This window comes from Lemur catta, chromosome 1 (assembly GCF_020740605.2).
Source record: "Lemur catta isolate mLemCat1 chromosome 1, mLemCat1.pri, whole genome shotgun sequence".
Lineage (NCBI taxonomy): Eukaryota > Metazoa > Chordata > Mammalia > Primates > Lemuridae > Lemur > Lemur catta.
In genome coordinates this window covers 11,973,860-11,989,544 of record NC_059128.1, presented here as the reverse complement: position 1 = coordinate 11,989,544, position 15,685 = coordinate 11,973,860, and the positions used below count along the sequence as shown (strand labels likewise).

The window sequence follows — 15,685 nt, the reverse complement described above, 5'->3', positions numbered from 1 at the left end:
CACCTCTCCCCTCTCATCAACCCTGGAAGCACTCATTACACCTGGAAGCACTACCTAAAGACAAATTCTGGCCCAAAATGCTTGAGAAGAAGCAGTTTTCTCTGCAGCTGTCTCTCATAGAGCTTTCACTTCTTCTCACATTACACTTAACAGTTGCTTTACCCATTCCAAATAACGGCTTGAAGTTTGTGAAGAGTGCTCTTATTTCCAAATTTAGTTTGCTTTTATGTTAAAATTAGTTTGTTTTATAATGCTGCCCAATATTAGTGATTTACTTACTATGTGCTCAGAACAGTGCTAAATGATACTGAATATAGCAAAAGGTCAGCATTTACCCAGTTTTATGACTCAACTTGTGAGCTTTCTGTGTACCTGAACAGCTTCCTACTTGACACGAATCCTCATACTATGTCTAGCACAGATGACCTGATGAACTCAAAATCTGTTTCTCATGCTTTCTGTACTTAAAGTAACTAAATATTCTCCATAATTTTTTCCACCTGTGCCCCCTCAATTCCATTTCCTTCAGCCTTTTCTTTTTTTAAAAAACTATTTTTGGCTTATTGAGGTTCAGATAAGCATTCTCACATTTTAGAGAAAATTGTTTTTATCATCTTCCTCTTCTAACTTCTTCCAACCTTTTGCCAGATTAATCAAAACAAATTTTCCAGTTCCCCTTCAATTCCCTTTATGCACAATTACTGGGGTTTTATTCTGGTGATTATTAAGAGCTGCGCTAGAGATACATTCAAAACAAAAAAAAGCAGCAGGTGAGTTAACAGAATGAACTCAATGCCTAGAGTCCCTTAAAAGTATAAAAGACCTGAACTATCTTTGTAGTTTTCCACTGTTTTTACCACTAGAACAAAAATTGTGTTCTATTATTTTCTATTGAAATCATAAAGTATGTCAGGTACATTATAGATCAAATTTACTAGTCAAGGTATATAATTACACTTAAAATATGGTTTTGTTAGAGTAAGAGGCTAGGAGACAGGACTGAGACCGGATACAGGGGCTTGCAGAGTGGGTGCACGTATTAAAGCAAACAACCCTCAAGCAGAAGCTAAGGGGGATGGGGGGCACTGATAACCTCAGGCAAGAACCAGCTTCAACCAGCTTGTCACAGGTAATTACAGTATCACCAGCTAATTACAGTATCATTTACATTTTAAAATTTCTCTACCCTTGAAATCACCACAACAGTTCTGAGACAACCACATAAATTATAAAAATGGGAAGGAACCCAATTCCAGGAATTACTATGCAAATTATTAGTAAAAGCCAACCCCTTAGCCTTGAATATTCCTCCCCTCACTTAGACTTTGAAAGACCAAAACCCACTTACTCCTTTTCTTTAAGCCCACCCGCTCTCCCCTTAGAGTGGACTTCTGCTTTCAATTAAAAAAGAAAAGAAAAAAGAATCTTTTCCTTGCTTGGCTTACATAGTGCATCCTGAAATTCCTTTCCTGATGATCACCAATAACTTGAAAAAACCTCCACCTGGAGGCTGCTAACAGTTTCTATGAGAAAACACATTCTAACAAACCTACTTTGAAATACAACTCATGCCCTTAAAAACAACCCATCACTAGAAAACTAAGTAAAACAGAATTAATGAAAGAACTGACTACTTTATAAAATCATATTCCAGAGCATGCAAGAGGTCTAGTGGCATAGAACCAAATTGAGTAATGCCTCTTTAAAAGCTAAACTACTCCAAAGTACAAGCTACTCAAAAGAAAAACTTGGACATCATTTGATAAATGATAAATTGGACATCATAAAAATGAAAACCTTTTGGATGTTTGTGCTGCAAACAATACCATCAAGTGAAAAGATAACCCAAAGAATGGGATAAAATATTTGGAAATCATGTATCTGATAAAGGACTCATCCAGAATATATAAAGAACTCTTACAGCTCAATACTAAACACAATTAAAAGTGGGCAATGGACTTGGACAGTTCTCCAAAAAAGATATACAAACAGCCAATAAGCATATGAAAAGATGCTCATCATGTCATTAGGAAAATGCAAATCAAACCCACAAATGACATACCATTTCACATGCACTAGGATATCTATAATCAAAGACAGACAATAACAAGTGTTGGCAATAATGTAGAGAAATTGGAACCCTCGTATATTGCTTGTGGGAACATGAGACATCCCCTTTGGAAAAGTTTTGCAGTTCCTCAAAAAGTAGAGTTACCCAGCAACTCACCTCCTCGGTAACATACCCAGGGAAATAAAAACACACCCACGCAAAAACATGTACATGTATGTTCATAGTATGATTATTCATAACAGCAAAAAATGGAAACCCAAACATTCATCAATCAGCTGATGAATAGATAACATGTGGCATAGCCATACAATGAAATACTATTCAGCTTTACAAAGTAATGAAATTCTGATACATGCTACAACATGGATGAACCTGGAAAACATTATGCTAAGTGAAAGAAGCCAGTCACAAAATACCACATACTGTATGACTGCACTTATATGAAATGTCCAGAATACGTAAATTCAGAGAGAAAATATTGATAGACTAGTAGTTGGTTAGGGATGGATGAGAAGTGGAAGTGAATGAATAGTGACTGCTTGTGGGCACATGAATTTTTTTGGAGGGGACAAAATGTTCTAAAATTAGATTGTGGTGATGGTTGCATAAACCTGTGAATATACTGAAAAACAATGAATTGTACACTTCGAATGGGTGAATTATATAGTATGTAAAAGCAATTAAAAATGTTAAAGTGTAAATATTCATAGAATGGAACATTATATAACAGTGTTAATGAATGAACCAAACATAAGCGGACACAACAACAGATATGAATCTTACAAACAGGAGTGAAAGACACCTGAGACAAAGGTATATCCCACATAATTCCATTTATACAAAGTTCACAAAGCAACCAAATTAATCTCTGGTTTGGCCAGGAGTTATCCCTGGGGGAAGAGTGACTAGGAAGTAACACGAAGTGGGCATCTAGAGTTCTGTTTCTTCGTATATATGCTGATTATTTTGTGAAAATTCATCAAGTTGAATACTTAGGTTTGTTTACCCTTTTGATGTATTATACTACCATTAAAAAGCAATTCTTTTTAACTTTAAGAGCAACACATGGGCACAGGGGATTGAAGTCACCACTTCAAGTTGTGCTTTCAAGAAACACACTTTCTCTGAGCATTCTTGCTGCTATAAATAAATAAATAAGAAACACACACTTGACTTGGCAGCTGCAAAAACAAAAAAATCGGCAATTCAGTAGTATGACATTCTAAGTTACCTAATTCCTATTAGCAATTATTTTTTATTTTTTAAGTACCAGTCCTTTTTGTATTTTCTTCAAAACTCCCAGTAGGGTTACAGGGTCAGGATAATCAGAAAGGGAAAAAAAAAAAAAAAATCACAAGTTTAAAGTTTGAAGTGCTCCCCTCCCAAAGTCCTGGCCCAAAGAAGAACACACTAGAAGCTTCTGGCGTTAGCAAACTTTCTCTGGGTCATTCAGGATGTTAGGGGAAGTATCTCTCCTGAAACTCATTTCAGCCATACCCTGTGGCGTTGGTCTGAGATACCATTAATATTTTAGAAAATCCAGCTCTGGTCCCTGATACCATATTCCCTAAGAGAAAAGCAGGCTACATAGGCTGGAACATGGGAAGCAGCTTATCAATTTGGGAGCTAAGTAAGATAATAACTAACTAAAAGACACATTACTAGTTTTACCCCTAGTCCATCTATAAGGTTTCTCCCCCACTGTCTACTAGTTTTTATTGGGCCAAGTTACGAATCCTTCACCAGTCAACTGAAAAAGATCCAGCTGAGTGTTAATATGAATTAACACACTCCTCCCTGCAACAGGTTTATTTGTATAGGTTGCTATAGCTATAGCACCGGACCAGTAATTCTATCCTACTAATGTGTAGGTGTGGATGAGGATATAGAGTTCAACTTTAGATGGGAAGCATTTAGCATGGTAGCAGAGATGACAGGGAAGAAATGAAGATGATCCTTAGGAGACTTTAGCAACATAAAGGGAGAGGTAGAGAAGGTTCTCACTAAGTGTAATTCATGCTTCTGATTGTGAGTACATCCAGTATAACTTAATAATCTAAAGCACATGTTCAAGACAGCCCTTCTCACTCTGACTCACTAGAGAAACACATCTATCCTCTCCAATGAAATAGATACCCTTATCCCCTGGAGACCCCCTCCTCAAATCTGAGAAAGACACTCTGTCACACAGACCAGAGAAAGACAATCCTAATACAGAAAACTCCAATATCAAGACTTGAGAAAGGCCTCCCTACTTCAACCTGAAATATTACGAAGGAAATATAGAGATGAAGAAAAATCAAGAGAAAGTGATCAAGCTAAGAGGAATGACAGTACATGTAATTAAATTTGTCATTGTGAAATGGATCATTTCAGACCACCTACAAACCCAACAATCCTCAGCAAAGGTAAACTAAAGAGTACTTCTGCACAGCAAACGCTTGTCAGAGTCAGTATTCCAAAGAAGTTCTGATAAGTCTACTAATTGATATTTGTATATGTACTTCCTCAAAAAAAGGGGGGAGGAGGTCCCTAATACTCATTTACTACTGCCAAGACTGAAAATTACCACAACCTTTTTAGAGGGCCATTTATCTTTACCTACCAAACTTTTAAACACATACTATGCTTTGATCCAACAATTCTTCTAGGAAATTGTCCTACAACTTCACATAGGTGCTAAGGTACATGAATAAAGATTACATTACCAGTGTCTGTAATGGCAAAAACCTTCAGAAACAATCTATACCAGGTGTTCTCAATGTGTGATCTGGGGACACCAAGAGGTCTGGGAAGTCAAAACTATTTTCATAATGACACTAACAGGTTATTTGCTTTTTCCGCCATTCTCTCACAGAGTCCACACTGAAATTGCAAAAGACTGAATGCAGAAGCAGATGAAAATCTTGGTTTTTAAAAATTAAGCCAGATACTAAAGAGATTCATAAAAATATATAAAAATGACACTCTTCTCACTAAATTCTTTTGTTTTAGAAAAGTTATTTTTCTTAAAAATGTTATTTTGTTATTACTGCAGGTTAAAACATTTTACAGTGAAATAAATGTTTTTTAAAGTCTCAGTTTTAATTTCTAATATGGCAAATATTGATAGATACAACTCCAATGAACAAAAGCTTTTGGGGACCCCCAGTTTAAGAGTATAAAGGTAGCCTAAGGAAAAAAGTGTCTGAGAAATGCTGCTCTAAGTCACCAGCAGGGTACTGTGTGAATTAAATAATGCAGTGGAATACTATGCTATTTTTAAATGAGATAGATCTGTGTATCCTGACACACAGATACCCCAAATAATACTAATAACAGAGGTCTGTACATTCAGGAAATAGGGGAACAGTGGTACAGGAGGGGAAATGCCACTCAGAATATCACCAAGACAACTGCAGGCAGAAACTATCATATACCAAATTGCAAGAAAAAGTGACAATAGTACAATTATGAGTATAAATAATTAGGTCATTAAAAATGTTCCCTACCTGCTTCATGACATCTTGGTTCTTCCCATAAAATGAAACGTGAAGGCTTTTCTTGTATCTCCTTGCTAATCCCCACCAAACCAAACCAAAGCACCTCTAGGGACTGGGGACGAGGGTGAAGGTAGCTGGTGATGCAGAGTGTGGTATAGAGAACTCAAACCAGTGCCTACAGCAAATATTTTAAAATGGAAAGATTTCACATAAAAAAGTCTAGATTTCTTGCCGGGTGCAGGAATAAAAAAAACCCCTAAACTATTCAAAGAATCAATACACCAAGACATATAGTTAGGAAAAATATTAATAATACCTCAGGGTTGCCATGTCATGAGTATTAACCAAGAATTTTTATTACAGTGCCTATCCCAGTATCTAATGCCTAACCAGCACTCAACGGTTGGTTTTTTAAGGCATCAACATGCTACCATTTCATTGGCATTGCTGTACTTCTATACAGTAGGAAAATGAGTATTGGTAATGATGATCCATAAACACATAGCAAGTGAAAGGTTAACCAACACAGGTTAATTATACTGTTTAGGAAAGGCATTCTAGTACATTTTTAGTAAACATCACATGAAAACTACTGACTTTTAAAACTTCTGGTACACAACTTTATTCAGCTGGAAAATTCACTTCTTTAGAAGATCTCAGTTCTTTTCACTGCAGAAATGAGAGAGTATAGAGAACTCCTATAATGCTTTTATGGTTGTATAGTCAATGTCAACCAATCAGATTCAGACAGTATGGGAACTATAAGGGAGTGTTTGAGAGTTAAGAAACTTTGGTCCTGGCTTTAGTCCTGACATGGGTAAATACTGAAGGATTTCAGAATGAATGGCTCCAGCTCTGCCATTTCTAAGTAAGCAGCTCAACCTCTGAGCTTCTCTAGGACAGTGTTCTTACCAAAACCCAAAGCTAAGGGCAGGGACTTAGGTACTCTGCTTCAATAGTAGGAAGAAAGCACATCAAAAATGAGTTAATGGAGGCCAAAATCTCATCTGGGTGGGAGACTATGCTTTAAAAATGTATGCTTTAAACCTACAACAGGTATGTGCTCCAAGTGCATCCTTCCTGAATTTCTGGAAAATTTTTTAAATGTCTGATTACACAATGGCATTTAAAAACTAAAATAAAGGCTCAGGAAAAAGAATTGGTAGCATTATACTAAAAGGCAGCACACCTGGGTTAAGCATCCACTACATTCAAACCCCATCAGCTGTATCCAGTGTAGTGATAGCCCTCAAACTTTCATAAGTTATCACATGCAACAGCTGAATAAGGGTTTGGCCTATTAATTTTCTACAAAGCTGGTGTATACAAGAAAAACTGTTTAAATAAACTTTTCAAAGTGAAGTATTTCCCCTTGTACTGATACTGATCTCTTTTTGGTAGCTCAATATACATCTGGAATGCTTACCATACGCAAGATTCTATACTACTTACTGACGTACAATAGCTACAAAAAAAAGTGCTGATGCTATCTGTTCATTTCTCTCACCACAGTAGCGCCCCCCCCTCCAAAAAAGCTTTTTTGCCCAAAGTATTCTGATCTCCTTTCCTAATTACAGTAGGGGTAGAGGCAGATCCACCTACAATAACGAGTTCTACAGGGGCAGAAGCACAGGATTCCAGTTTTACCACTAGCCGCTGTGCTACTTTGATCAAGCCATTTCTCCATGTCTCATTTTCTTCATGCCTCGAGTAACAGTTAGAATTTAACCTGCTTAACTCTGAAATAGGCAAGTCAGATAATAGATAAAACTATATTGAAATGTAACCGAATTTTACTTTATAAAATTTAAGATAAAAACCAAACATAAGTATACTATTCTCGATGCTTGGCAAGTAATCCAGAATGAAGAGCATGGATATGATTTTATGTCCAAAGATACCCTTCAGTGTGTGGAGATTCCAACTTCTTTACATTTCTTTATCAATTCTAAAACTGGCTGGTAGAGGTAGTAAAGACATAATGGTGAAAAGAAGTAGAATGACTTGAACACAAAGCAACTTACACTTACTTCAACAAGTTAACAGGTACAGTGTAAGCTGAAAGAAAAAACAAGACTAAATAATCTGCATTGGAAGATGGAACTTTGCAGGTACATGGCCACCACAGAACCTTGGAGAAATGAGGTAATCTATCTTCATTAAAGAAAAGGATGTGTTCCTACAACATATTCTGCCAACAGGAACCTACTGAATAAGATGCAATCTAGGAAATGGCCTCAGTAGCTTGGTGGGACACCCCTCTCCTCTAAAGCAGGGTGGGCCGCTGATTTGCCAAATCACTAACTTTCGAAAGGGAAACGCTACAGCAGTTACCCAGACAGATCTGCCCTGTAACATGAAGGTCACAGTACTTGCACTTAGAAATTGCCTTCCTTCAAAACTAGCAGTTTTTCAGGTCGAAGAGAAAACAAATTGTCTTCCTTATTTTCAGATAAGCCTTAAAGCTCCTCCAACAGGAACTGAGTCTACAGTTGAGACAGCCTCCCTTCCTCAAACGTAAATTTTACAACTACCTAGCCTTTCTATACCTATGCTGAAACTATAAACGTTTTTTTATTCCCAATTTGTAATCACTAAGCAGTATGTATAGTAGACAATGCTCTTAGCTTGAAACAAGAGCCTAATTTTGAATCCCAGCTCATACCATCCCAATAGATGAGTGGCTTTGGACAAGTCAGTCAACCTTTCTTAGAGAACCTATTAAAAAAAAGATACGACAGGTATTCAAAAGCTATCACCCTACCCAGCACTGGGCAGCTTCTCACTAAATTAGCTGAACTGGGAAACAGCCTATTTCTAAAGTGGATAATTAACACATTACAAAAGCTTATTAATTTTACAGACTATAAAATATTTCAAAAGTGTTAAGAATCAAGTATTTATCTTGTTTTAAACAAATAATCTGGAAAATCTAAAGAATCTTGGGGAAAAAGCTATGAGTAAGTTAACATTTATACAGTCAATCCCTTTGATTTGAAAGGTTTTAGGAAAAATAAGAAACATTTAAACGCAATGACTAGGTCCACCCCAAGCACAGAAAAACTCAATTTTAAGTTTCTATTGGATAAATGACTCACTTTATGGAAAATTGGAAATACTTTCCAGTTTGCTCATCATAATACTAAGAAAATTCTCAATTATCCTATAATGGAGAAAGGGACAAGCACACAATAATGGGTGGCCCAAACTATCAGTCAACACAAACACTTTCATGGCTACCTTGGAGATAAACTACAATACTGAGTATATGTAGGCTAAAAATCATTTTTATTTTCTTTGAAATAAATCTTCAGGATAAGAATAAAGAAGCAGATAGAAGTAGACAATATGGACGTTGAAAATATAATGTACACAATTAATGATAATACCAATTTCAAGCCACAGACTAGTTTTCTCACTCAAACCCAGACCACCACACCCAGCTTGAACACTGCTTCTTAATCTGTGTGATCTTAAATTACATAGTCTCCGAGACTCAGTTTCCCTATCTGTAAAATATGGCTAATAATACTATACATCAGATGACTGTAGTGAGAATTAAGTAAATCAATACAAGTAAATTGCTTAAAGAATCTCTGGCACATAGTAGGCACTCAATAAATTTTGACTATAATTCCTATTTGGAGTTCCTGTTAGAAAAAATGTTAATCATCAAACTAAATATTATTTACAACAATATTTCACAAATATCCGAGAATTTTTCTAAGTCCATCCTTGGATTCAGTTTTCCTTACAACTTAAACTTACTATGGCACATCAGTAGGGCACATCAGTAATTTAGTGCAGCAGCCTTCCCCTGCTGGATAAAAATTAAAGTCACTTTGTTTTAATCATTCAACCTGCTTTACGGCACAGCCCCCAATCTTCCAAATGGAGGAATGGAGGTAAGGGGCTATTTCCAAATCATAAATTATAAATAGTAAAAAAGAGATTTTTATATTACCATGTTAGGAGAGTACCAATCATCCTGTGATAGCAGGACATTAAGCATTAATGGTTAAAAAATTTTATACAAAGGATTTTGTATAATGAATCAAATAAAACACATGATGTGAAGGTTACATGTATTATTCTTAACACAGATTTCAAAGATTTGATTACAAATCTACACATGCTTTCAATCTCAAAAGAAGCTAAGTGAACCTAAAAGCCCACACTTTCCAACTCACTATGTAAAGTTTTCCAAACGGCAAAAGATGCAGAGGTAGACGACGGTTATTATGTGTTAGTCACACATAAAAGCACACTAACACTTGACATTCTACTTGTATTTTAAAAGGCAAATAACAACTCAGTCTCAGAAAAATATACCCAGTATATTAAAAACTTTTAAAACGCCCCCTCAAAAGGAAGTAATTTCTCTCCAATCTTAAGATATTTTGGGGAGCCTTATGAAGATAATCCGTGGGCAATATACTCTAAATTACCATTTTTCAATTCAAATTGAACATCAATATTCTTAGAGTATTCAATTACAGATACGTGAGTCTTGTTTTTCAGGGAATTGGAGTACTGGGTAGAGTCCAATTGAAGAAAATTCCCTGAAATGAGTTTGTAATAATTCAGATACAGGACCACAACAATCATCATAAGCTCACATAGTTAGCTACTGTAAAATTATAGACTAATGTAACAAGACAGGTGGGAGATAACTCTTTTCACATTCAGAAGAAACAATTTGAAAATAGTTTTACCTTACTGTTAACATTTTCAAGGGAAGTGAAATTCACAGAATGTCATTGAGGAAAGTGGCAATCTCTACAGAGTCTTTTTAAAATGTGAAACACATTGTCAAACAACTTGGTCTTTGAACCTTGAGAGCTGCTTCAAAACACGTGAAGCACAGGCAGATTCAAAAGGTTTTAAAAACATCTGTTAACTTCTCCCCACCTGTTAACCAAATTTATGAACATCCATTTACATAAACCAAAAAAGCTCGCATAAATTGATTCCAAATTTGCAGGACGTTTATACAGTGAAATGTACAAACAAAATTCTGCATTACTACGAAAAAAAGACAAGCAACACTGGTGAACAAAAAAATCTCTTCGCAAGGCAAAGAAGCATTTTCTCTGCCGAATGTAGAGTTGCCAGATCCATGAACCAGTATTGCCAACCTGCAACAGGATCCGAAAGATGTAGCAAAAATGTTTAAAAAGAAAAAGGAAAAAAAGCACAGCAATATGGTCTTTAAAAACGTCAAACAGCCAGGAACTTTCTTAGCTCTAGCAGTTTCATGCCTGCTTTACAGATGAGTGAACTAAAGGCAGGAGATCGGATTAATCAGTGCCTTTCTCAAGGTCACTCTAGTGCAAAAGAACAGCACACTCCGGACTCCTGATCTCAGGTCTCCGACCTCTCCACACTCCTGGGCGGCAAAGCTCAAACCTGCTGGGCCCCTACCCGTACCCAAAATGCCACCAGGCACTCGGAGAAAGGAAACATTTTCGAGCTCTCTCGGTGTAGCTCCTGGGGGAGTGGGGTACCTGTGGCCCGCCTTCCCCCGACGCGGCTGCCGCCCCAGCCCCAGGCGCCCCACCCGTTCTCGTGGAGCTAGAGCCACTGCCCCCAAAGAACCAGGGAAGTGGCCCAGGGCCGCGGAGGTCCCGCCGCGAGGGGCTTCACTTACCGTCGCTCTCGGCCCTGACAAGCAGGGACATGCCCTTCAGTCGCTCCACGTAGCCGGACGACACATGCCCGGTGCCCCGGTCGTCCCACTGCCGGTCCTCGTTGAGCGTGTAAACCTTCACCCGGCGCCGGGTGTCGGTCATCGTGCCGCCCAGGGGCCTGGGCGGGGGCCCCGCCGGAGACGCCCAGGAGCGGGGTCCGGGGGAGGCGGGAGCCGAGGCGGGAGGGCGCCTGCAAGGGGAGGGCTAACCGGCTTACTGCCGCCGCTGGCCTCCTCGGGGCCGCGCGGCCGCCTGCATGGCCCGCTGCCGGGCCGGAGCTCTGGGCCGCCGCCTCTCCTCGCCTCCGATTCCTCGGCGCTATTGTCCAGGCCCGGCAGCCCGGCAGCCCCGCGGGCGGCGCGCAGCGCCTCGTAGCCTCCTGGCCCGCCGCGCAAGGAACTCGAGGTCTCGGTCACTGTCTTGCTCCCGCCTCCGCCATGATCTCCGCGAAACCGCTTCCCGCGCCTCCACCGCCTCCTCAGGCCGCCGCCGCCGCCGCCATGTTTTCCTTCCTTGTACCTGGCCCTGCCACCGCGGGCTCTGTTCCGCTCCCCGTTTCAAACGTCCAAAGCCCGCGGGCGCCTGCTCCTGCGGCAAGTGCTACCCCTGCCCGGGAGACTCTGAAGGCCCTAGGCCGCCAGAGCACCGTCGGCTACTGGAAGCCGCTTTCCCTCTGCCGCCGCCGCCGCCGCCTCTTCCGTCTTCCTCACGGAGCCAAAGCCGCCGCCATCTTGGTTCGCCCCTCAAAACCGGCGCGCGGGGCCACCCAGGCAACAGCTGCAGGGGCGGCCCATTGGCCCCACCATTTAAAGAGACAGGAGCGAGGCCGGGAGCCTCACTGCGGCGGAGGCTTCGGACGGAGGCGGGAGGAGGGTGCCGAGTTGTCGAGGTGGCGGGAGCGCAGGGAGCGGAGGAGGCGGGACGCTAGTCGGGCCGTGACAGCCCGAGGCTCCCTCGCGCTTCCCTGCGCGTACCGTCGTGCGAGCGCGGGGCGGCGTGTGCGTCCGTCGCGTCCTATGTTCGTCATCAGCCCGGCTCCGAGATGCGAAAGGGGCGTGGAGTCCGCCTCGGGCCTCCGCCCGCCGCAGCGCCGCGCTGCCCTTGCCCTGCGGGCGCCGCGCAACTTGGGCCTGGGGCTCTGTACACGGCTCGCCTCCTCCGAGAGTGGCCTCCGGGCTGCCTTTGGGGTTGGACTAGGCACTCGCGACCTACCCGGACTTTTTTGGACTTCAGGCGGTTCTCCTTTGGGATGAAATTGAAGGGCTTCTGGGAAAGGTCCCAGATTTGGGCATCGAGATTAGCGACTGGTGTGGCGAGTGTGGAAACTTGGGACACTTTTCGTCTTCTGGGCCTGGGACTGAGTCCCAAGTGACAATTCTAAAACTTCACCTTACAATCCAGCTGAGCCCCAAGTGCTCCATTCCTTTATCCTTTATCAGAACTGTTATTTTCCAGCCCTCCTTGTTGCAAAAAGAACTCGAGGGGTTTACAGAAACAAAGGTGATACTGTATAATTAGGATGAGTAATTCTCAACCTTAGATAATACCGTGTTTTGAACACTTACTTGATGTTAAGCACTGTTAATCTTCACAAAGAAGTAACATTCTCATCACTATCATGCAAAGAGTAGCCACCATTTTGGGGGCTTTTACTATTGTCCTGGCTGTCTAGATCAGTTCTGTCCACTAGAAATACAGTGTGAGCCACGTAGGTAATTTTAAATTTCATAGTAACTACTTTTTAAGAAGTACGAAGGAACTAATGATTTTAATAATTATCAAAGTATTTTCAAAATACTTTATTAGTATAAAATTATTATGAGATTATTTTACATTCCTTGTTTTCTGTACCATGTCTTCACATTGCGATGTGTCTTTTACCCCTAGACCAAATCTCTATTAGGATGCTAAATTTTCATGGATAATGTCTGATCTGTATTCGGATTCATTGTATCAAACATGCAGTGTAGTTTGTGGTACACCCACCTATTCAGAAAGAGGTTAATAGCATGACCAGGGCTGAGAGCTTTCCTGGGATCTGGTACTTTCAGTTTTAAAATTAGAAGTTGAGACCTTCCTCCCCCACAGCTTCAAATATATAAAGAAGTGCTTGCAGAGGACGCTGGTACTTTAAGACAGGAGTCTGCCAGTGTCCTCATTTGCTGGCAAATTAATAAACTTAATAAACTCTTTCTGTCTCCTCAAACCACTTCTCGTTCTTTTGATGCAGCCTCAGGGACAACTACCGATAGGTAACAGAATTTGGCACCCCTGGGTTGGCCCATCAGCACCCCAGTGGAATGGTCCCCCACGACTGCTAGAAGAGGCAGGGAGCAGCCCCAGGTCAAAGCCGCAGGTCTTCACAGGTAGGAGCAACTTCTTTTCCTGGTGAGAGAGCAAGGAAGGGCCCCAGCAGCTGCTGGAGCCTGTTTTAGCTTTGGGGAACTCCCATCTCTGTCTCCCTGAAGTAGACACAACTCTCTGCATCCCAAACTGAATTGAGGAAAAGGCAATGAATTTGGAAAGTGTCCAGATGCCAGGCCTTTTGTTGGGTCCCTTCCCCACTTGGAAGCAGAGAAGGGAAAGGGACCCTATGAAGTGCCTCTAACAACTCACATCTCGTTAAAATTGTCAGAAGTGAAACCTTGGGTCCCTCATGCCAAAGCTTGACAACTCCTTAGTGAGGATTTCCCCAGGCCGTCTGTCGCTGCTTCTGTTGATCTGTCTTACTGCTCGGTGTGTTATCCTAAACCTCATTTGGTACAAGTATTTCTGTACATGATTTCTGAATTTGCAGAAGCTGGTCTCTCGGATCACCTACAGGGTACAACTAATAGCTCTGCGCTCAGAGGTCCCATGTTTCTTTTCTAACCCGGCCCTGTATTGGACATTGTGTGCAAGGTGAGAGTCTGTTTCACATGTCAGTCCTCACAGTTGTAGTAATTGCTTATGCCCTTTTCACCCGATAATCTGTACCTTCCGTCTACATCACCATCCCAGTTCAGCAGGCAATAGCTGGATGACTACGTCTTTCCTGCTCCTATAGATATGGACAGGTAAAATGACAGTGGGGGATATGGAACAGAGAGAATGGCCTGAAAAAGGGTAAATCAAAACCCCTTCGTCCTTTTTGAGAACTAAAACCTACATCCCTGCCTCAGGCTTGTGGTCGGGAGGGACAGAAGAGTGTACTTTGTTCTTTGTGCCACAGGAGATGACTCAGGGGAATTGCCCAGGCGGAGGTCACGAGATCATCTTAGCTAAAGATGGGATGAGTCTGGGCAGAGGCCATGAGATTGTCTTAGCCAAAGATGGGATTATGGGATTAATCAGAACCTTTAAAAGCTCTGTATTTCTGCTCAGAGGCAGGATGCTGGTACTTCAAGATGGGATTCTGCCAGCCTCATTTGCTGGCAACTCAAAAAAAAAAAGTGCTTATGAAGACCAGTCTGACCCAATTTTGTCAATTTTTGATGCAACAAGACAGACATCATTAAATTTATTCACATGTTAATACTTAATTGATCCCCAAACCAAACATGAAATAATTTGTAGAAAAATCGTACTTCTAAGGTAAATTAAACAGCAGGAATTATTTGTTAAATGAAAGAAGGATAAAAATTTTATGTTACAGTCAGATGTACTGTACAGTCAGATTACAGATGTACTGTATGGGCTCCTATAATTCCAGCTATTTGGGGAGACAGGCCCTAGAGGATTGCTTGAGGCCAGGAGTTCAAGACCAGCGTGGGCAACATTGTGAAACCCCATCTCTACAAAAAATAAAAAAATTATCTGGGCATGGTGACATACACCTGTAGTCCTACCTACTCAGAAAGCTGAGCCAGGAGGATCACTGGAGCCTGGGAGTTGGAAGTTGCAGTGATCATGCTAATACACTCTATAGTCTGGGCAACAGAGCAAGACCCTGTCTCAAAAAAAAAAAAAAAAGAAAGAAAGAAAGAGTCATTTTTATATGTGCTTCCGTAAATAAGAATATAGGCAAGATAGATAGAAGTCATTATTTTATTAATAATATATGTTAAAAGGAAAGAGTAAGTGGCTTAAATATTTGGGTAATTATTTATTTAAATGCTTCCCCTTCAATCCAGGGAATGCCCTGCTGTCAGAATTATGTATTTTTAAAATATATATCCTTGTGTACAGTGATATTCAGTTTATGCTAGAAACTCTTCAACAGATTCTCATTTTACTTATAGGACAAAGGCCAAAATACTTAACACCTCCCTTCATGATCTATGACTTGCCTCTTTAATTTTATAAAACAGGGATGTTGCCTTCTTTTAGTTCCCTAGGTAGTTTTTATTTTGTTTCTCCAATCCTTGTGGCTCTGTCTAGAAAGTCCTTTCCATCTTGTTTTGTTTATTTTTATAAAAACTTTTTTTCTTCTGTGATGGGGTCTCACTATGTTGCCCAGGCTA

The 15,685-nt window shown here is 40.7% G+C and overlaps 1 protein-coding gene across 2 annotated transcripts in view; it reads right to left on the bottom strand.

The window, feature by feature from the left end:
* Positions 1–12,206, bottom strand: part of PPP4R3A (protein phosphatase 4 regulatory subunit 3A) — a 42,626-nt gene extending 30,420 nt beyond the window's left edge. For both annotated transcript variants that reach the window (XM_045561963.1, XM_045561964.1), the window contains exon 1: positions 11,204–12,206. In XM_045561963.1, coding sequence (XP_045417919.1) covers positions 11,204–11,345 — 142 coding nt within the window. In that variant the 5' untranslated portion in view covers positions 11,346–12,206. The remainder of the gene's footprint in view (positions 1–11,203) is intronic.
* Between the last annotated feature and the right edge of the window lie 3,479 nt (positions 12,207–15,685).